This window comes from Nelumbo lutea, chromosome 1 (genome assembly GCF_056320005.1).
Source record: "Nelumbo lutea isolate HS-2025 chromosome 1, American lotus-T2T, whole genome shotgun sequence".
In the NCBI taxonomy this organism is placed as follows: domain Eukaryota; kingdom Viridiplantae; phylum Streptophyta; class Magnoliopsida; order Proteales; family Nelumbonaceae; genus Nelumbo; species Nelumbo lutea.
This window is the reverse complement of record NC_142684.1, coordinates 90,580,662-90,602,092: the sequence shown is the minus strand read 5'-3', so window position 1 is coordinate 90,602,092 and position 21,431 is coordinate 90,580,662. Positions and strand designations below refer to the sequence as shown.

Here is a 21,431-nt window from a genome sequence, read left to right as displayed (position 1 = left end):
GAGTGACATTCTTATAATTTAAAAGAAAAAAAAAGCAAAAGAGAGAGTACTAGTAGATAGTGACATTCTTATAATTTCTAAGAAAACGGCAAAAAATACTATTAGATTCTATTTTTCAACCTTCCCTTCTTACGTAAACATTTCAGCTTAATATATTTATATATTATGTTTTTTTTTGACAAACCCTCATTTAACCGGGTGGCTTCGTGTGTGAATTAGGCCGGGCTGGGATGAATCAAATATAGACAAAACCCGACCCGTTGACATCCTTTGAGCATGAGGAGAGCCGAGAATCGAGACACATCTAACGTTTTCGCGATCTGGGCCAGTTTTGACTAGATTCATTGGGCCCTCCACCAAAGTCTCAGGCTCAGCCAGACAACTGTTGGACCAGGGTCGACCGGCACATGTCTGATGTTCAAATGTAAGCCACTCGGCCTTGCTCCTTCACACGGCCAGAGCCCACCCGCCATCGTCTCAACTCAACTTCCTTCGACTGGGGGGTTTGCGCATAACGCGCCCACGGCGTATTATAGGAAGCGTCGTTCACCTCACAGAAAAGTCAAGACAGAAATTAGCAGAGAAGCACAGATAGGCACATAAACATGGAAATATAAAAATTACAAACCGGGGGATTCGAAGAATAAGGCAGGAGGAAACAAAAGTGATCGGAGGAAGAAGCCAGTATCAAGGGAGGAATTAAAACTTCAAAAGTCAAATACATATTGTCGTTGGCAGAGTTCAACTTTCTCCACCATCAAGCACACGCACGCAAGAGCAAGCCAACCACCTAAACCCTCCTTTTAGTTTAGCTCTTTCTCTCTATCGACAGGTAACTCGTCTGGTATTCGATCTCTGTCTTCGTGATTTTCGCCTGGGATTTTCTTCCTCTCGATGTATCCGAAATGGGTTTTCAGTTTCATCTCACCTGTTTTGAATTGGGAAAGGTAGAAACCTTATTGGGTTTCTTCTCTTATGATCAGAATCAGGGAAAGCAGAAACGTGGGTTCTTTTTGTTTTATTTTAATGGGTTTATGGTTTTCACAGTTAAATTTCAAATGGGTTGCTGTTTGTTGCTTTGAATTATGGTTTTCTTTCAGTTCCCAGCAGTGGGCTGGAGAAAAGGTTTGATTAAGTGGTAGTGTTTACAGTGGATTATTTGGTCCTAGTTCAATTTTCATTCTTGAAAATTGTCTGCTTTTGCATTTGTAATTCCTTTCGTCCACATAGGTGATGAAGTTAAGACCTTGCAAAAAATTTACTTAAAATTGTTTTCAATTTATCAAAAAGACGCATTAGAAAGATGTTTAATTTGCCATTATTTTCTATTTGGGAGATCTCGGAGACTGAATGGTATATGCCATTATTGTTATTTGTGGTTTTAGGAGGATAAAAGCTGGAGAAGTAAGCGAGGGTGTAAACATGGCTAATAATGCTGCTGCGTGTGTTGAGAGGGCGACCAGTGACATGTTGATTGGTCCGGACTGGGCAATAAACATTGAGATATGCGATATTATTAATACAGACCCAGGGTATTTTTTTTTTCTGGACTTATTTTTCTTCCTTTTGGTGGATGGAAATGTTATATTGTACTTTTCCTTCGCTTAGTTGTCTTCGTAATGTTTGGCATCTCCAATTTTCTAATGCTAAACCACTTGGTATACCTGAAAAGAATTTCCTTTGTTATAGAAAAGCTTATCTTCTTGTGCTCTCTCTCTCCCTCTCTCTACACACATACACACATGCATGTATGTAAATCATGCTAATTTTGAGTTATATGTATTTCTAGAATGAGAGTACACAAGAAAGTAGAAAGATTGTTAGAACATAACCATTTTGCCAAATCTCTAATAGGACAGATCACATGATTTGATGTTTAGATTTACCCTGACCTTCACTTTTATGATGACATTGGTCGAATAATTTTTAACCTTTAATGGCCATTAATAGTTATCCTTGAACAATCAGAGGCTCATGAGAAGTGTTTTGGTTGTGATAAACTTATCCCAAAAACTGGGCATAAGACATTTAAACGGTCTCATGCTAGTAACTGTCAATTTATAAGATACTTTTTTTCTAGATAGCACCAGCGAATGCTGTGCATTCTTGTCAAAGATTAACTTTAGCCACTATTACTTTGGTTTATGAAAATTTGTTAAGCTAACATTTGTTTTAATGTAGTCAATACTGGGTTTAAATTTTGAGATCAATATCATGGGTAGAAATCATTTTTATAGTTCAATATTCTTTACTACTAGAGTTGGAATATTGTTGTTGAAGGCTGAAGTTATAGAATGTCATACAAGGAGGGTTAATAAAGCATCCAGTGGAAAAAAATAAAACATCTAATGGAATTGTTATTGTTAGGAATATGAAGGATAAGAAACTAGCCATTACCTTAGCAAAACTGGGGAAAGCCTCAAGCAGTGCGTAATACCTTAATCCAAACAGGACCACTCCCCAAAAAAGGTTAAGACTAAAAATTTATGGACACATATTAAGCTTCCCAGGTTTTATATAAGGAAGTTTAGCTATTGTAAATTTGTGGGTTGGACATGCTGAATGTGATGTCTACCTCGATATAGGTTGATGGGATAAAATTATAAGTTAAAAAACTTGCCTAATGATATAGAAAAACATGGGCTAAAAAGAAGGCCCTGTTCTAAGACTATGGGCCTCACAGCCCATACTTGCAACCCACACTCAAGACACCCATGACGGCTCATGAGCTTGGGCCCATTCTAGTAGATTTGGCCATTTCAAGTGGGGCTCTTTGGAGATTTTCTTAATCAAATTAAGGATTCGATAGGGATTGAGAAAATATTTTAACTTCATTTAAACTTGAATATATTTCCTTTGTTGGCTGGTATTTCCTTGTTTAGTTGCATTTATCAGGAGGGTCATTATCTTCTAGATCTCAAAGAGATTTGATGTTTGCCCATATATATATATATATCATTGTAAAGACTCTTTTGAGAATTAATGAATGAATGGAAGTTGTATTTTTCGTAAAATTTCTTTCATTCCATGCTGACTCCAAGACTGAAGGCACGACTCCCTTAGGGTCTCTTACTTATTCTTAGTTTTACGGCAGGTGTTTTGTTGAAATGTGCATAATATTGGTTGAATCTCTATCATTTGTCATAAAATATATTCTTTTTTCATTGTTTTAGTCCATAATTTACAAGGTGCCAAGATGAAGCTAGGTGACAGGGAGGGTGTCTTGTCGTCTAGTTGCCTTGGCAACGTTTTTTTTTCCCTTTTTTTTTTTATAATGAACGTAAGTGCTAGGGTAATTTCCTAGGTATCATAGTAATTAGCAGTAATCTTTAATTACTAATTACCATAATCCTCATGAAATAAGTATAAACCTCATATCAAATCATAGAAAATCAACATATTTATGAGAAGAAAAAGAAGAAAGAAAATAATAAAAAGGGTTCAAGACTATGCCGCTGACTTATGTGTAGTGATTGGATGAAATCTTCAAGTTCTTCCTTATTTATATTGAACCCTTTTGAAGTCTTAAAGGGTTCAAGACTATGCCACTGACTTATGTGTCGATTAAATCCAAACAAAAATGATAATGATAAAAAGAGACTATGATAAGAATAATAAAATGTAATAAACCCACAAATGAATAACTTAGTATAATAAAATATCTATTGTGTTATTATTATATCATAAAAATAAAAATATACAAATATTATGCGGTGCCTTATACAAAAATGTGTAGTCACTTGGGTGAGGCGACCCTCCAAGGGTGCCTTGCTGTTCAGCTGTTGCCTTGACAACTATGTTATGGCCATCTTAATTTCTTATTCATTCTCTAACTTCTTTTTTGAGAGAAGATAACTGGTTTTCATTAAAGAGAGAAAGAATACATGAGAAAATGTACATCATTCTCTTAGCTTCTTTCTTCTTTCCTATTTATTTCTCTTTTTCCAGGTTTTATGCACTTCTCTTAAAACACCAGAGACTACATCTTTAATTTTCCAAGTCCCTATGACCTCTCCAGACCTCCACTAGCCTTTCGTTTTACTTAACCATCTTATAGGCCTTATATCATCTTGACAGTATGGCCGACCAGGAATAAGAGGAAGAGAAGAGAAGAGAAGAGGAGAAGAAGAGAAGAGAGAAGAGAGAAGGGTTTTGCAATGTAACAGTGCTAGCGGCACCGACCTTTATTTTAATATATATAGGGCGACAAAAATAACAAGGGAAAAGACCCTTGTGCCCCTGAGTACAATAACAAACATAACAGAAAGGAAAAAAACGAAATAAAAAACACATTAACTAGCCAAACAGACCCTAACATTAACAACTAAATTATTTTAACACTCCCTCTCAAGTTGGAGCATAGATGTCAATCATGCCCAACTTGTCACACAAATCTTTGTGCCGCACATGATGAAGACCTTTGGTGAAGATATCTGCAAGTTGTTCTTCTGAGCTGAGATATGGTGTACACACTTCTCCACTTTCAAGTTTCTCTCTAATAAAATGCTTGTCCACTTCAATGTATTTCGTCCTATCATGCCGGACTGGATTAGCAACAATATTGATGGCAACTTTATTGTCATAGTAGAGTGACATAGGATTGTTCACTGCGAAACCCAATTCACCTAACAGATTTCTTATCCACATGATTTCCGCAACCCTATGAGTCATCGCTTTATACTCTGCTTCAGCACTGGATCTAACCATCACACTTTGTTTTTTACTTCTCCATGTGACAAGGTTTCCTCCTACAAAAGCATAATACCCACTGGTAGACTTTCGGTCATTGACTGCTCCTGCCCAATCTGCATCAGTATATACTTCCACTTTTAAGTGACTGTGTTTCTGGAACAACAAACCGGCTCCAGGAAACTTCTTGAGATATCTCAAGATCTTCTCTGCAGCCTCAAAGTGAGTTGTCCTAGGACTGTGCATGAATTGACTAAGGACACCCACTACATAGGCAATATCAGGCCTGGTCATAGACAAATACAAAAGTCTCCCCACGAGTCTCTGGAACATCTTTACATATTTCAAAAACTCTCCCTGACTGTCTCCTAGAAGATGATTAGGTTCAATTGGTGAATCAAATGGTTTTATCCCCAACTTGCCTGTATCTTCTAGTAGATCTAGTACATATTTCCGTTGGGAAATAAAGATGTCCTTGTGTGAGCGGGCAACTTCAATTCCAAGGAAGTAACGTAAGGGGCCTAGATCCTTCACCTCAAATTTAGTGGCTAAGAATTTTTTTAGTCTCCGGATTTCAGCCTCCCAATCTCCTGTGATCACTATGTCATCCACATACACAATAAGAGTTGCAATTTTACCTTCACCTCTTTTCACAAATAGAGTATGATCTGACTGGCATTGTTTGAATCCCATTTGTTGAACTGTTAAATGGAACTTACTGAACCAAGCCCGAGGTGATTGTTTCAACCCATATAGAGATTTTTTTAACCTACAAACCTTTTGTTCACTACCTTTGGCACAAAACCCTGGGGGTTGGGTCATGTACACTTCCTCTTCCAAGTCACCATTCAAGAAAGTATTTTTTATGTCCAATTGGTGAAGGTCCCAGTTAAGATTTGCTGCCAAGGAAAGAAGAATCCTAATAGAGTTCATCTTGGCTATTGGAGCAAAAGTCTATGCATAGTCCACTCTATATACCTGTGTAAAGCCTCTTGCTACCAGTCTAGCCTTGTACCTTTGAACAGTTCCATCAGCCTTGTGTTTCACTGTAAACACCCACTTGCACTCCACTGGTTCCTTCCCTTCAGGAAGGTCTACCAACTCCCAAGTGCCATTTTTGTGTAAAGCATCAATTTCTTCCTTCATTGCATCTGTCCATTCAAGTTTAGACAAAGCTTCTGTCATAGTCTTAGGAACGGGGACACTGTGCACAGAAGAGAGGAAGGCACGATATGAAGGCGAAACATGCTCGTAGGACACAAAATAGAGATAGGATGATTAGTGGTATAAGACCTAACACTCTTTCTCTTAGCAATAGGAATATAGAGATCATTGGTGACAGGTAAACCAACATTTAGAGGAACAGACATATCAATGGGAGCAAGTGTACCTGGCTGATGAGACAGATCTTCCTTGGGTGAATCCGATGATGTTGGTTGCATAGTGTCAGGCTCCACAGCTCTTGAACTCTGCTGGCTCTTATGGCGACAATGAAAAACCCGGAATGGAGGAGGGTCGGGTAAAGGAGGTAGTTGAATTTGAGTCGTCGCCTGTTTCTCCTCAACCCTACTCTCCCCTGAGGAGAAACCGAAAAAAAAGGTTGATTCTCAAAGAATGAGACATCAATGGAAACATAGTACTTGCGAGCAATGGGATCATAGCAGCGATACCCCTTTTGAGATAAAAGGTAATCAAGAAAAACACAAGGAATGGCCCGAGGATTAAGCTTACCACGAGTAGGGGATTGGTTATGGACAAAACAACGACACCCAAAAACATGCATCGGAATGGTGGACAACGGGGCTGTAGGGAACAAGAGCTGATGTGGGGCCTTATACTCTAGTAGCTGAGAGGGCATGCGATTGATGATATACGTAGCACACAAGACTGCATCCATCCAAAACCGTTTTGGCACATTCATATGAATCAATAAGCCACGAGCGACTTCGAGAAGGTGGCGGTTCTTCCGTTCAGCCACACCATTTTGTTGGGGTGTCCTGGCACAAGAGCTTCGCTGAAGTGACCCACTCGAAGCAAAAAACTTTGTGAGATCACTATGGAAATATTACTTCGCATTGTCCGACTGGAAGATATGGATTTCCGTTTGGAATTGAGTGAACACCATGCGTTGAAAATCTTTCACAATTTGTGGCACTTCATCTCGAGATCGAATAGGGTAAACCCAAGTGTATCTAGAATAATCATCAATCAAGGTAATGAAATACTTATAGCTAGCCTCAGTAGGTAGAGTAACAGGGCCCCAAACATCAGAATAAACAATATGGAATGGAAATTCAGATCTTTTATTTCGTAAAGGTAAAGAACTTCTACAATGCTTACTCAATTGACAAGTTTGACACTATAACTGACTCACTGACAAGGACTCAAACAACTTTGGAAACATAACTTTTAACGACTCAAAAGAAAGATGACCTAAATGACTATGCCATAAATAGGCTTGACTCTCACTTGACGAACTCATGGACTCTGTCGCCACTAGACCAGCATTATTCTCCAACACGTAGAGACCATCCACCATGCTTCCTCTACCAATCGTCTTCCCCGAGGCCAAATCCTGAAACACACATGAAGACGGAAAAAAAGTGACTGAGCAGTTTAAGGAGTGAGTTAGATTACTAATAGACAGCAAATTAATAGGTAATTTTGGAACGTGCAGTGCATTAGGAAGGGTAAGGCCAAGTGGGAGATGTATGGTACCTCGGCTAGCTATGGTAGAAAAAGAACCATCAACTAGTCTTACCTTATCTCTCCCAGAGAGAAGGTTATATGTCTGAAACAAATTTGACTTACTGTCATGTGGTTTGAGGCTTCGGAGTCAATAATCCAAGGAGAATCAGTAGTATGAGATGACACATGGAAAGCTGTGGCATTACCTGATGTAGACGCAAATGAGGTAGAGGGAGTAGGACCAGAATCCATCTGGCGGAGAGTCCTACCATACAATTCCAAATGTTCAAGAAAGGAGTTGATAATATCTTCCTTAGGGTCAGAATTGGGATGCCTCTCCTGAGTTACCAAAGGACTAGTCTCTGTCGATGCCATATTAGCTGAGTTATACCTTTTTTGATTCTGCTGGCCTGGTTTCTTGCCTTGATCAGGTGCTGACTTCTTACCCAAATCCTGGGCCCTTTTAGGTTTTCCATGGAAATCCCAACATGTATCTTTCGTGTGTCGTGTCTTCTGGCAGTGTGTGCACCAAAGTTTGCTCTTATCATCTGGTTTTTTCTGAGTGTCACCATTTTTAAAACCACCTCCGACATTTGTATCTGAATTTCCCCGGACAGCTAGGGCAACTGACTCCCCTTCTACACCATTCATCACACTTCTGCTTTCTTCTGATTGCACCAAGGCATACACCTCCTGAACTGATGGCAAGTCTTTACTACCCAAGATCTGCACCCTGATGGACTCATACGAAGGATTCAGCCCTAGGAGGAAAGCAAAAACTCGTTGCTGAGATACAAGTGACTTATAGGCCTTTGCATCTTCATCACACTTCCAATTCACATTCTGATAATGATCAAGTTCTTTCCATATTGATGTCAAATCAGAATAGTACATTGAGAGACTCCTCTCCCCCTGCTTGCAAGTAGAGGATTCAGCTTATAGTTGATATATCTTTGCATAGTGTCTCTGCTCTGAATAGGTGAACTTCGCTTGTTCCCATATCTTACAAGCAGTTTCAGCCCACATAAAAGTCTTCCTTACTTGTGGCAGCATTGAAACCAAGAGCCAAGACATCACCATTACTATTCTCTTGGTTCCACCTATCATACTCAGCACTTCCATACTTCGGTTCCTTCACTCTCCCATTGATGTATCCTATTTTCCCCCTAGCAGTGATGTAGAGTTTTATTCCCCTAGACCACACAAGGTAATTTAGACCATCAAAGGGAATAACAACCATGGGAAAGCTCATATCCATTCCCCCACTCACTCCATTGTGGCTCCCTGAAATCTCTGAAGTAACAGAATTCTCAGTCAACATTGGTCAAACAGATAATCAGTCCCAAACACCGGACTTAGGACTCCTTACTCCACAAAACAATGCTCCACTTAGTCCACACCCACACACTTGGGTTTAAAAACCAGGTTGAGCACAAACAGTACCAAATTCAGGACAAAACAGAGGTAGTATTCGGTAGATTCAGACCTGTACAGTTTTAACAGTCCCAACCTACCAAAATTCCAGAATGTCTAACAGCCACTAATCAGCAGGGGAGATCCTTATCACTTATAATCAAATCAAATCATTGAGATGATAGGTCATCCTTGACCTACAGTTGTCTTAACACATGAACAAGATCACACGATAAAAAAAAAACAGGGGTATACAGGTTCGATAGCATTCAGCCGCCCAGACTCATATGGTTTTCACTTGGCACATGACCAAGGAGGGTAAAGAAGAGAAAACAGGGAGAACTGTACTAGTTGTAGAGCTGTTTTTTTAGTCCAGAATCAGATTTCTGTTCTGCCCAGGTTCAGCAAGTCTGTTCGATCTATTCTCTCAATAAGGTTGTTCGATCTGCTCTCTTTAATCAGTATTCCCGCTCTGATACCATCTTGACAGTATGGCCATCCAGAAATAAGAGGAAGAGAAGAGAAGAGAAGAGAAGTGGAGAAGAGAGAAGAGAGAAGAGAGAAGAGAGAAGAGAAGAGAAGAGATAGTTAAGGTTGTTCGATCTGCTCTCTTTAATCAGTATTCCCGCTCTGGTACCATCTTGACAGTATGGCCATCCAGAAATAAGAGGAAGAGAAGAGAAGAGAAGAGAAGTGGAGAAGAGAGAAGAGAGAAGAGAGAAGAGAGAAGAGAGAAGAGAGAAGGGTTTTGCAATGTAACAGTGCTGGCGGCGCCATCCTTTATTTTAATATATATAGGGCGGCAGAAATAACAAGGGAAAAGACCCTTGTGCCCCTGAGTACAATAACAGACATAACAAAAAGGAAAAAGATGAAATAAAAAACACTTTAACTAGCCAAATAGACCCTAAGATCAACAACTAAATTATTTTAACATATCAAATCCTTTTTACCAACTTACTGGTTCTGTTTTCACTTTTTACTGATTATGTAAACTCTCTTAAGTACTGTACAACCTATTTTATTTTGCAAACCTAAACTAAATCTCAAACTAACAAGTTGAGGGCTTTGTGGTCTGATGTTTGTGTTGGATTAAGAAAATCATAATTGAACTACAATTTCTACATCCAAGTTAATATGACTATAGTTACTGTAATCATTCATGGAGAGAGAGAGACGAGAGAGAGAAAGAGAAGAAGAGGAAGATATGATTGAGAGAAAAGGAAAAAACTCTTTTTGGCTGTTGCCAGTTCATTATTTATATTAACTTAATATAAAAAGAATGAAAATTACAAGTATGCCCCTAACGACATTCCCTAGAAACAAACTAATAAGAAAGAAAGAAAATAACTAATTGACAGCATCTTAAACCCACTAACAACAACTATAAAATAACAATTAAATAATCCTCACAACACTCCCCCTCAAGTTGGGTTGAATATGTCTATCATGCCCAGCTTGTCACATAACTCATTGTGCCACGAGTATGGAAGCCCTTTTGTGAGGACATTTGCGAGTTGTTCCTTGGAGTTGACATAAGGGATGTGGATTTCATTTTTTCCAATTTTTCCCTTATGAAGTGTTTGTCCACCTCAATGTGCTTGGTCCTCTCATGTAGGACAGGGTTGTTGGCGATGTTTATGGCTGCCTTGTTGTCACAGTAAAGAGACATAGGATTATGAACAACAACTCCAAACTCCCCTAGAAGATTTTTTAGCCAAAGGACTTCAGCCACCCCATGTGCCATAGCTCTATATTCAGCTTCAACACTTGACCTTGTTACCACACTTTATTTCTTGCTTTTTCAGGTCACTAGGTTTCCTCCCACAAATGTGCAATATCCACTCGTGGGCTTTATGTCATCCACAACACCTGCCCAATTAGCATCTGTAAAGACTTCCACCTTTAGGTGATTATGTTTGCTGAATAGTATACCTGTTCCGGGATACATTTTCAAGTATCTAAGAACTCTCTCTGCTGCCTCCATGTGTGGTTTCTTAGGAGAGTGCATGAATTGGCTTATAACCCCAACTGAATAGGCAATGTCTGGATGGGTCATGGACAAATAAATCAACTTTCCCACTAACCTTTGGAACTGTTTCACATCTTTCAGAGGTTCACCATCACAGTCACCCAACTTGTGGTCAACATCCATGGGAGTATCTGCTAGCCTTGCACCTAATTTGCCCGTGTCCTGTAATATATCAAGGGTGTATTTCCTTTGAGAAATGAAGATATTCTGAGTGGGCGACTTCAATTCCAAGAAAATACTTTAGGGGACATAAATATTTCACTTCAAATTTAGATGCAAGGAATTGTTTCAATTTTTGTATTTCTAAACTCTAATTTTCTATAATGATGATATCATCCACATACACTATCAATACAACAACCTGTTCCTGACATCTCTTCACAAAGAGTGTATGATCAGACTGACATTGTTCGAAGCCCACCTGCTGAATTGCCATGTGAAATTTACTGAACCAAGCTCTGGGAGATTGTTTTAAACCATAAAGAGACTTTCTCAGCTTGCACACCTTATTTTCACTTCCCTTGGCACAAAATCCAGGGGGTTGAACCATGTATACTTCCTCCTCTAAGTCACCATTCAAAAAAGCATTCTTTATGTCTAGTTGATGCAATTCCTAGTTCCCAAGTTTTATTTTTATGAAGAGCATTAATCTCCTCCTTCATGGCATCTGTCCATTCGGGGCATTTTAAGGCTTTTGCAACATTTCTGGGAACAGGGATGCAATCAACTGCGGATAGAAAGGCTCTGTATGAGGGGAAAATGTGATCATAGGAGACAAACTGGGTAATGGGGTGCTTGGTAGTGCATGACCTGACTCCCTTTCTTTGAGCAATAGGAATGTCAAGGTCATCCATAGTAGGAGTAGGGGTATCAGTAGGTGCAATAGGGATTGGACTTACCTTCTGGGAGTCTAACGGTGTCGGTTGGTCAATGTTTGGCTGCTCCACATCTCTATCACATTGCTGATCTTGATGACGTGTACGTTGGGAGACACGAAAGGGAGCAAGGTCCGGAATAGAAGGAAGAGAGACTTGGCTGACCTGAACTTGCTTCTCCTCTTCCACACTACTACTCTCCCCCTAAGGAGAAGCAGGGAAGAATGGCTCAGACTCAAAGGACACATCCATAGACACAAAAGACTTATGACTAACGGGATCAAAGCACTGATACCCTTTTTGAGAGGAGGGGTACCCCAGAAAGATACAAGGAATGGACCGAGGGTCTAACTTACCTCGAGACGGAGACAAATCATGTACAAAGGCACGACAACCAAAAACTCTCATGGGAATGGAAAATAGAGGGGACTGAGGGAACAACAACTAATGAGGGGCCATGTAGTTCAGCACTCTGGAGGGCATGCGATTGATGACATAAGCAACTGCAAGTATAGCATCCATCCAAAACCTTTTTGGAACATTCATGTGTAACATCATCCCGCGAGCTACCTCAAGGAGGTGTCTATTTTTTCTTTCTGCAACACCATTTTGTTGTGGTGTTCTGGCGGATGAGCTCCTATGAATAGATCCGTGGGACGCAAAGAACTCATTGAGCTCACCATGGAAGTATTCTTTTGCGTTGTCGGATTGGAAGATCTGTATTTCAACATGGAATTGCGTAAATACCATCCTCTGGAAGTCTTTCACAATCTTTGGAACTTCGTCTCTACTACGCATAGGGAATACCCATGTATAGCGAGAGTAGTCATTGATCAATGTGATAAAGTACTTATATCCGCCCTTAGAGATTACAGTAGTAGGCCCCCATACCTCAGAATACACAACATGAAAAGGAACACTTGATCTTTTATTATTTGAGTGAAAAGTTGTTCTACATTGTTTGCTCAACTGACACGTCTGACACCGGAACTCTGACACTGAACATGACTTAAATAAAACCAGAAACAAAGACTTTATTATTTCAAAAGAAACATGACCTAACCGACTATGCCACAAAAAAAATTGACTCTTATTTGACTGACTATGTGACTCTAAAGGATGACACCGAGAGACCAGCTTTGTTGTCGAGAATGTAGAGACCATCCACTAGGCTCCCTCTACCAATCGTCCTCCCAGAAGTTAGATCCTGAAACACACGAGATAGGAAAAAATGTTACACTACAGTTTAAAGAGCTTGTGATACTGCTAATTGAAAGCAAATTTATAGGAAGTTAAGGGACATGCAATACACAATTCAGGTTAAGGCCATGTGGAAGAGATATTGATCCTTGGCTTGCAATGGAGGAGAATGAGCAATCTGCAAGTCTCACTTTATCCCTTCCTGACAAAAGGCTATAAGTCTAAAACAAGTTCGGCTTATTGGTCATGTGGTTAGAGGCCCCTGAGTCAATGATCCAAGGGGAACCGGTGGGAGTGACATGGAATGCAGAAGCCGTATTACCTGATGTAGATGCAAATGAAGTAGGAGTACTAGCGACTGAGCTATCCATTTGTCGCAAAGCCCTACCATATGACTCCAAGTTGTCTCTGAAGGAATTCACTATATCTTCCTTGGGGTCATAATTTTTAAGGTAGTCCCGGGTAGTACCGACAACCTGAGTATCTTGGGTTGCCACATGTGCTGCATTATGTGCTGTGTTCATCTTCTTCTGACTTTGCCCATTACCCTGTTCTTGGTTCTTCACTGCCCACTTGGGTTTCTCGTGAATGTCCCAACATGTGTCACGTGTATGCCGTGAGCGCCGATAGTGGGTACAAAACAACTTGTCTTTATCATCAGCCTTTTTGGTGTCACCTTTCTTCCCCATGTTGTTATTACTCATTGCAGCCAAAGCAACTTGTTGCTCCCCCTCGGTTGTAACCATCACACTCCACCTACTTTCTTCCGATTGAACAAGAGAGTATACCTCGTGAACCGACAATAACTCTTTGCTTCCTAAGATCTGAACTCTCAAGGTTTCATAGGCAGGGTTCAGTCCCAACAACAAGGCAAACACACGTTGCTGAGAAACCAGCTTCCTGTAGGCCTTAGCATCATCATCATCATGTTTCCACTCTATAGCCTGATAATTATCCAATTCTTTCCATATGGAAGTAAGGGCTGAATAATAGGAAGACAAACTACGATTTCCCTGTTTACAGGTTGAGGATTCAGCTTGCAACTGATTAACCTTGGCATAATGCCTTTGCTTAGAATAGGTAGTTTTGGCCTATTCCCAGGTCTCACTAGCGGTGTCTGCCCACATAAAGTTCTTCTTCACATCAGGTTCCATGGCTGCAAGGAGCCAAGACATCACCATACTATTTTCTTGGTCCCACCTATCATGTTCAGCTATCTCACTCTTGGGTTATTTCACCCTTCCATTTATGTAACCAGCTTTTCCCCTTGCCGTTACATAAAGTTTACACTTTTAGCCCACTCCAGGTAGTTTAGACCATTTAAAGGGGTAATGGGCATGGGAAACATCATGTTTTCACCTCCCATACCAGCTGTGCTGCGAGTCGGTGTAACCCCCGATGAAGTTGAATCATAATTTGCCATAGAGTACCGCTGAAATCAGACCAAATCCCATACAACTACACAACAACCACAAACAAAATACCAGCCCTCAAGAAATTTACTTATGGGATGTGGAACAAAAAACAAAAAAACTGCTGAAATCAACTTTGTGATGGTTCGGTCATTAAACCAGCACGGTAATCAGTCCAACACCAGCCAAGGCAGACGTTAGAATAGTAACTATCAGTTCGACTACAGTCCATACAGTCTAACAATCCAGCATCCAAACGAATGTATAGAACCAAGGAATAAGGCCTTCACACCATGGGCCAAAAAAAAAAAAATACGAAGGTGCCAACCAGAAACTGACTTCACAACATCGAACAGAGAAGAAAGGGAGTCTCTTTCTGCATCGCCCTTCTTCGACTAGGGTTTCCTTGATATTATGACCAAGGAAGAACCCAAAGGAAGAGGCACAAGTAGTCTGCTAGGGTTTCTCTATCTTCCACGTCTAAGAAATCAAGGAAGGAAAAGAGGACGAAGCAGGTTCTAATAGGAGAGACCAAAATTCTTTTATAGCCCAGAATCTTGCTCTGATACCATGTAATCATTCATGGAGAGAGAGAGACGAGAGATAGAAAGAGAAGAAGTGGAAGATATGATTGAGAGAAAAGGAAAAAACTCCTTCTGGCTGCCGCCAGTTCATTATTTATATTAACTTAATATAAAAAGAATGGAAATTACAAGTATGCCCTTGGCGGCACTCCCTAGAAACAAACTAATAAGAAAGAAAGAAAATAACTAACTGACAGCATCTTAAACCCACTAACAACAACTATCAAATAACAATTAAATAATCCTCACAACAGTTACCTAACTCAAATGTATAAACTTATATCTACTTCATGATTTGAAAAATAAAAAATTAATTCTTGGCCCATAGGTGCAGGGGATCCTACCAAGCCGAGATCTTTCATTACTTCAGGGACTGTGGTTGGTGTTTGCCTTAGGCCTTACCACACCAAAAATTGAGGGGGACGATGTCTTTTGAGGGGGACTGTTGACCCGTCCGAATCGTCACCTGGCCCTTTTTCCCGGTTCAGTTTTCCTAAAAGCTGCAAATTTGTGAAAAACCATTGGCTTGGTCAGAGACCCACTGACCTGGGCGGTTGAACTGTTGACCCATTTGACCCGGTCACTGGGTCATGGGTTACACACTTCAATGTATTGAAACTTTAGGAGGCCATATCTTTGTGCTCAGTTGTTGGACTGGGGTGATCTTTTTTTTTTTTATTTTGGATATCTTTTCTGGGTCTACACATTCCAAGGCATCGATGCCCCATATTTTTGCCAAAAAACCCCTTTTTTGGCCTTAAATTTCATTTTTTTAATCTTTTTTGTTTTTAAAAATAAAAAACTGAAATAAAATAAAAAATGTTACCTAATATTAACCATATATGCATACATACGTCACGTGTAAAATATAATTATACATTATTTAATTGATATAATACATGTTTATACATGTGTGTGTGTGCTGCATTTCACAGTCTGACCCATTTGACCCAGACAGTTGAACTGCTGACCAGTGACCTGGAGACAAAAAATGGTTCAGCCTCTCGGTTGGTTTTTAAAACATTGGTTTTTTATGAGGGAAACTGGACATTTGGCCTCAAGAGCCAACATTTCATTCCATTGGGTTTGAAGATCGGCCGACCTTTTAGCAGACTGTTTAGCTAGAGAAGGAATTTAATTTGAAGAGTTGTATTTGGGGTTAGCCCTCCCTTTTGCACATTTTTATGCATCTCTTTATGTTAAAGTTGGTTAATTCTGATTTCTGATCAAGTAAATTTGTCATTTTGGCTGACTGGTTTTTGAGCATGAAGTCAGTTTCCAAACTATGATTCTATGAAATGTGAGTGCATGATTTGAATAAGGTTTTTGCTATATTAGGATCAATTTAGAAAATGTTGGTTTATCCTCTACTTAAGAAGATTGCAAACATGTCCCTGTATCAACAATTCAAAAGCTTGTGATATTTCCCTGTTGAAGCTGGTTCTGTTATATGTTACCACCTTTGTCCTACAAAGATAGTTCTCTGTGTTTTTTAAATCCACAGTAGTTGTCAGTTGTAGAAATAAATGGATGGAGCTTTCTTACTTTTCCACATTACCACTTGCAAAAGTTTTGGAAGTTGGCCTTCTTCTTTGTTTTCTCCATTTTTATGGTTATTGGCCTTCTACAATTTATTTAATTATTTCTAATTGCAGACTTGTATAATACTCACTCAATTATTTTTCCTCACCCTTTTCTTATTAAAATAGATTTGCAGTTATCAAAATAAAAAAAAAGATTTCCACTAATTTTGGTATTTCATTTTTCCTAATTTGGTTCTGAATTACAGGCAAGCAAAGGATGCCTTGAAGACTCTTAAGAAGCGCCTTGGGAGTAAAAATCCCAAAATACAACTTCTTGCTCTCTTTGTAAGATTTATTTTCATTGTTTTATGCATTTAAAGGATTTTTTTTTTTTGGTCATGAGATTTATGTTCAAAATTGTTGATGTCTTATAGACCAGAAACATAATAGCGTACAATGTTTTTTTATATATCTTTATTTGGAGGTGGGGCAGTTTTCCATTGCTGTATCATGAGATGGTAATTTCCTTATTTTTGAATTTTGGATTGACTGGACTACTAGTACTTTGCCAAACAACTATGATATTGTACAATATCTTCTTTGAAGTAACAGAAAACAATGCTTTCTGAAACCACAAATCCAGATACTGATGAGCATATTGATGAAGTTCAAGCAGTTCTAAAAGGAGCAGATTAGCTTTATATTCTGGTCCTATAGGTGTGCGAGATTTAGTCAATGCGGAAGTTCAAACATTCTAAAAGGAGCAGAGATTGCTAAGGAGATGGCAATGGAACACTAATCATTGAAGGTGACTCTAAACTGGTTGTCAGGTGGTTAAAAGAGCTGGAAATGGCAGCATGGTCCTATAGAGGAGCTTTGAGAAGGTTCAGATAGTCAACATCAAATATGACGATCACAATTCAATGGGAAAGAAGATCGGCAAATGGGTTGGCAGATTCTTTAGCCAAACAAGGGGTACATAGGAAGCAGTTTTTATGGGCTCATTTGTAAGCTTTATGATATAGTTTAGAGGCGGCATCTCATGCTTCTTTGTGGGGATTTTTGTAAGATGTATCCTTTGTGCTGATTAATAAAATAACCTTTATCTATCAAAAAAAAGTGGAATAGATATTTAGGGTGGAGTAGGAGATGATGTTTCTGGATTTTTTTTTTTCTTGGGGGGGGTAAGGGAGGTATTGAATTTTATTGTTTTTGAAAGGATTGAGTTGTGTGAATACCGTGATAATGTTTATTACTGTGCCCTGTTTGAAGTGACTGGTTTTGTGGTTGGGATGCACTCCGATTAGATGATGCTTTTGAAGCTTTTCACGGGGAGTTAGGGGAGGTATTGAATTTTATTGTTATTTCTAGAAGGGTCTAGTTGTGTAATGTTTATTATTATGTCCTGTATGAAATTGGGGGTTGATGTGTCTTGTGGTTTTAAGTGTCAACTATGTGTATTTGTTCTATTGGTATCTTGTAACATCGGGAGGTGTCTGTTTATTCTTATGTGGAGGTTGGCGTGCATTTCCATTAGTTGGTTTAGAAGGTTATCTATTGTGGAGATTGGTTTTGGAATGGAATTTTTGTTTTCTTGTGTGTTTGGTTGTTGTCTCCTTGGTGATTTCTTATCACCTACTTTTGTGTATATGTTTCTATTTTTTTTTTTTGATAAGTAACCATCAATTTTATTAATTATAAAACAATAAAATATACATATTTACAAGCACCCTTTTCAGAGGTACATACATTAGCTCTCCCCTTTATTTTCACTTACAGAAGACTATACTTTATACATTCTTTTTATCTCAGAATTCGCCCCTTAAAGACTAATGAAATTAGCCCAGTTCGAAATGGGCTTAAGGCCCATTTAGGGTTATGTATTCATTTAGCCTTCCAAACTGCTGCCCAGTTGGGCTTCCTTGTATGGCGTGGGACCCAAACATTGATCTACACATCAATCACATGGGTTCAGCCCATCCTTTGTTACAAGGCCTGACCGAATACACTGTTATGGACAGTGCACCCCCTGAAACCCATCAGATGGGCTCTATGGGCCCAACACTTACCCTAAGTGGTCCCTGGGCTAAACCACCTTGTAACACCCAGGGACTGTGGGTAGATGCAAGATTAGCCCATTAGGTGTTATCCTCAATGGCCTTACACTTAACCTCTCAGCCCATAATGATCATACACTGCTTGACAAGAGAGGACCTCTCCCTCGGCTGCAAGGAACAGTGTTGCACTCTCTCAAGTATGGATCCCGGGAATTAAAACCTTTTGCAAATCATTTCGAAACCATAATTTATTTACTTTTATATCTCATATAAAATATATTTTGCAAAACAAATCTCAATGATTGAAATCGGCTGCCGGCAGTCTTGGTTTCCATCAGTGCGAGTGCATCCCCGATCATTACCTTTGTCCGACAAAGGGGTTGATCCTGTCACTATGATCACCCACTCAGATGAATTCTCAGACTGTCCCAACATACCCAGGTTTTGACCCCCACTAAGGATCTCACTGATTGGTACATCAAAGACAGTCCAATCCGACACCTAGTGCAGTATCATAATCGAGTCTAGGGGTCGGGTGCAATTTTCCAGTTTTGCCCATCAATCTCCAAGGTCCAGGGCAATACTAGAAGTCTGGTCTAGTTCAAAGATTCAAATAATCCTACATTGTATGTGCCTAGGGTCTCACCCCGGTAGCTGAGACAAGCCACCCCAACCGACTTGGTGGCACCATAGTGTCAGCCTCGTTAGGATAGGTCTCCCCAGACCGACCCACTGGCTGTGAACATTCTAAACTAACACGAGTCTCATTAAGTGTCCAGTTTAAGGGTATTACGCAGAAACATACCAAGGCAACATGAATCAAATATGCACTTTTATTCATTTACAATAAACTCATAAAGTACATCATTTCGATTGAAGCTAAGGGCATATAAAACTGTCTAACAGCTCCCACTTGCAGTTTGGTCCAATCAGGTACTAGCTGGAGTCTCATGCTTTCCACGTGTTTCTCAAACACTTTCTGTGATAGTGGCTTTGTCAATGGATCTGCTACATTTTCCGCTGACGCTACCTTCTGAATCAGGACGCCCCTTTACCAACAATCTCCCTCAGTACATGGTACTTCCTCTCGATGTGCTTCGACTTCGAGTGGGCTCGTGGCTCCTTAGCCTGAGCAATAGCTCCATTGTTGTCACACAACAATGGGATGGGCGATGTGCTGGACGAAACTACTCCCAACTTGTGAACGAACTTCTTCATCCACACGGCTTCTTTGGCAGCCTCACTTGCGGCAATGTACTCGGCCTTGGTCGTGGAGTCTGCAGTGGACCCCTGTTTGCTGCTTTTTCAGCAAACAGCACACGATCCTATCGTGAAAACATATCCAGATGTAGACTTTCTATCATCTAGATCCGACTGGAAATCGACATCTGCATACCCTTGGATCTGTAGTGAACTACCATCGAATACTAGACAAAATTCTTGTCCTTCGAAGGTACTTAAATATGTTTTTCACAGCAGTTCAGTGCTCCTGCCTTGGGTTGGTCTGAAATCTGCTTACTACACTCACTGCCTGAGCAATGTCAGGGCGAGTGCACAGCATGACATGCATGATGCTCCCTAGGGCAGAGGCATAGGGAATGTCTTTCATGCCATCAATCTCCTTAGAAGTCTTGGGAGACATCTTCTTGGAGAGAGTGACTCCGTGCCTGAAAGGAACATTTCCTTTCTTGGAGTTTTCCATGCTGTATCTTTTGACTATTTTGTCAATGTAGGCAGATTGGGATAATTTTATTATCCACTTTGATCTATCTCTATAGAGTCGAAGAACCAGTATATAGGAGGCTTCTCCAAGATCATTCATGGAGAATTGCTGTGAAAGCCATGCTTTCATCGTAGTCAACATTCCTACGTCATTCCCAATGAGTAGAATGTCATCTACATACAGAACCAAGAAGGTAACCTTATCTCCACTGTATTTCCTGTAAACACAGGGTTCATCCGGATTCTACTCGAAGTCAAATGACTTGACAGCAGAGTCAAAACGGATGTTCCAACTTCTAGAAGCTTGCTTAAGTCCATAAATGGATCTATTAAGTTTACATACCATGTTTTCCTGACCTGCAGCTATGAAGCCTTGCGGCTGCTGCATATAGATATCTTCAGTAAGATCTCCATTCAGGAATGCAGTTTTGACATCCATTTGCCAAATCTCATAATCATGGTATGCTGCTACATCTAGTAGGATACTAATGGATTTAAGCATGGCTACAGGCGAAAAGGTTTCCTCATAATCGATGCCCTCTTTCTGAGTGTACCCTTTCGCCACCAGACGAGTTTTGAAGGTCTCAACCCTACCATCGGGGCCTTTCTTCCTCTTGTAAATCCATTTGCAACTGATTGCTTTTACCCCGCAGGGCAGATCTACTAGAGTCCAGACTCCATTGGTCTCCATTGAGTCCATCTCTGCTCTCATGGCCTCCACCCACTTCTGGGAATCTATGTCCAACATAGCTTCCGCGTAAGTCACCGGATCCTCCTCACTAGTCAAGGTTTCCACCAGGTAACTATCCTGGTCATAACCATAACGGACTAGTGGTCTGAATACTCGAGTGGATCTTCTAGGTTGGTCACTACCTGGAACTTGTGGGACATCTCCCACTGCTCCTAAGCTCTCCTCATCAAGAACAATTTCCTGACGATGGGTGTCCAGGATGTAATCGGTCTCCAAGAATTGGGCATTTCGACTGCAGAACACTTTCTGCTCACTTGGGTCATGGAAAAGGTAACCTACAGAGCCTTTTGGGTAGCCTACAAATAGGCAACGACTGGTCTTGGATTCCAATTTGTCTGCACTCGTTCTTTTAACGTGTGCTGGACAACTCCAAATCTTCAAGTGTCTGACACTTGGTTTCTTTTCGGTCCAAAGTTCATATGGAGTGTTCGGAACCGATTTGGTTGGAACTCGATTCAGCACGTAAATCGCAGTCTCTAATGCGT

General features: G+C 40.1%; 1 protein-coding gene across 1 annotated transcript in view; it reads left to right on the top strand.

Annotated features, from left to right (window-relative positions):
• Positions 1 to 448: 448 nt before the first annotated feature.
• LOC148876081 (TOM1-like protein 3) overlaps positions 449 to 21,431 on the top strand; it is a 58,307-nt gene continuing 37,324 nt past the window's right edge. The window contains exons 1-3 of the mRNA XM_088966016.1: positions 449 to 832; positions 1,386 to 1,532; positions 16,683 to 16,761. Of these exons, the coding sequence (XP_088822142.1) occupies positions 1,423 to 1,532; positions 16,683 to 16,761 (189 nt within the window). The 5' untranslated portion in view covers positions 449 to 832; positions 1,386 to 1,422. The remainder of the gene's footprint in view (positions 833 to 1,385; positions 1,533 to 16,682; positions 16,762 to 21,431) is intronic.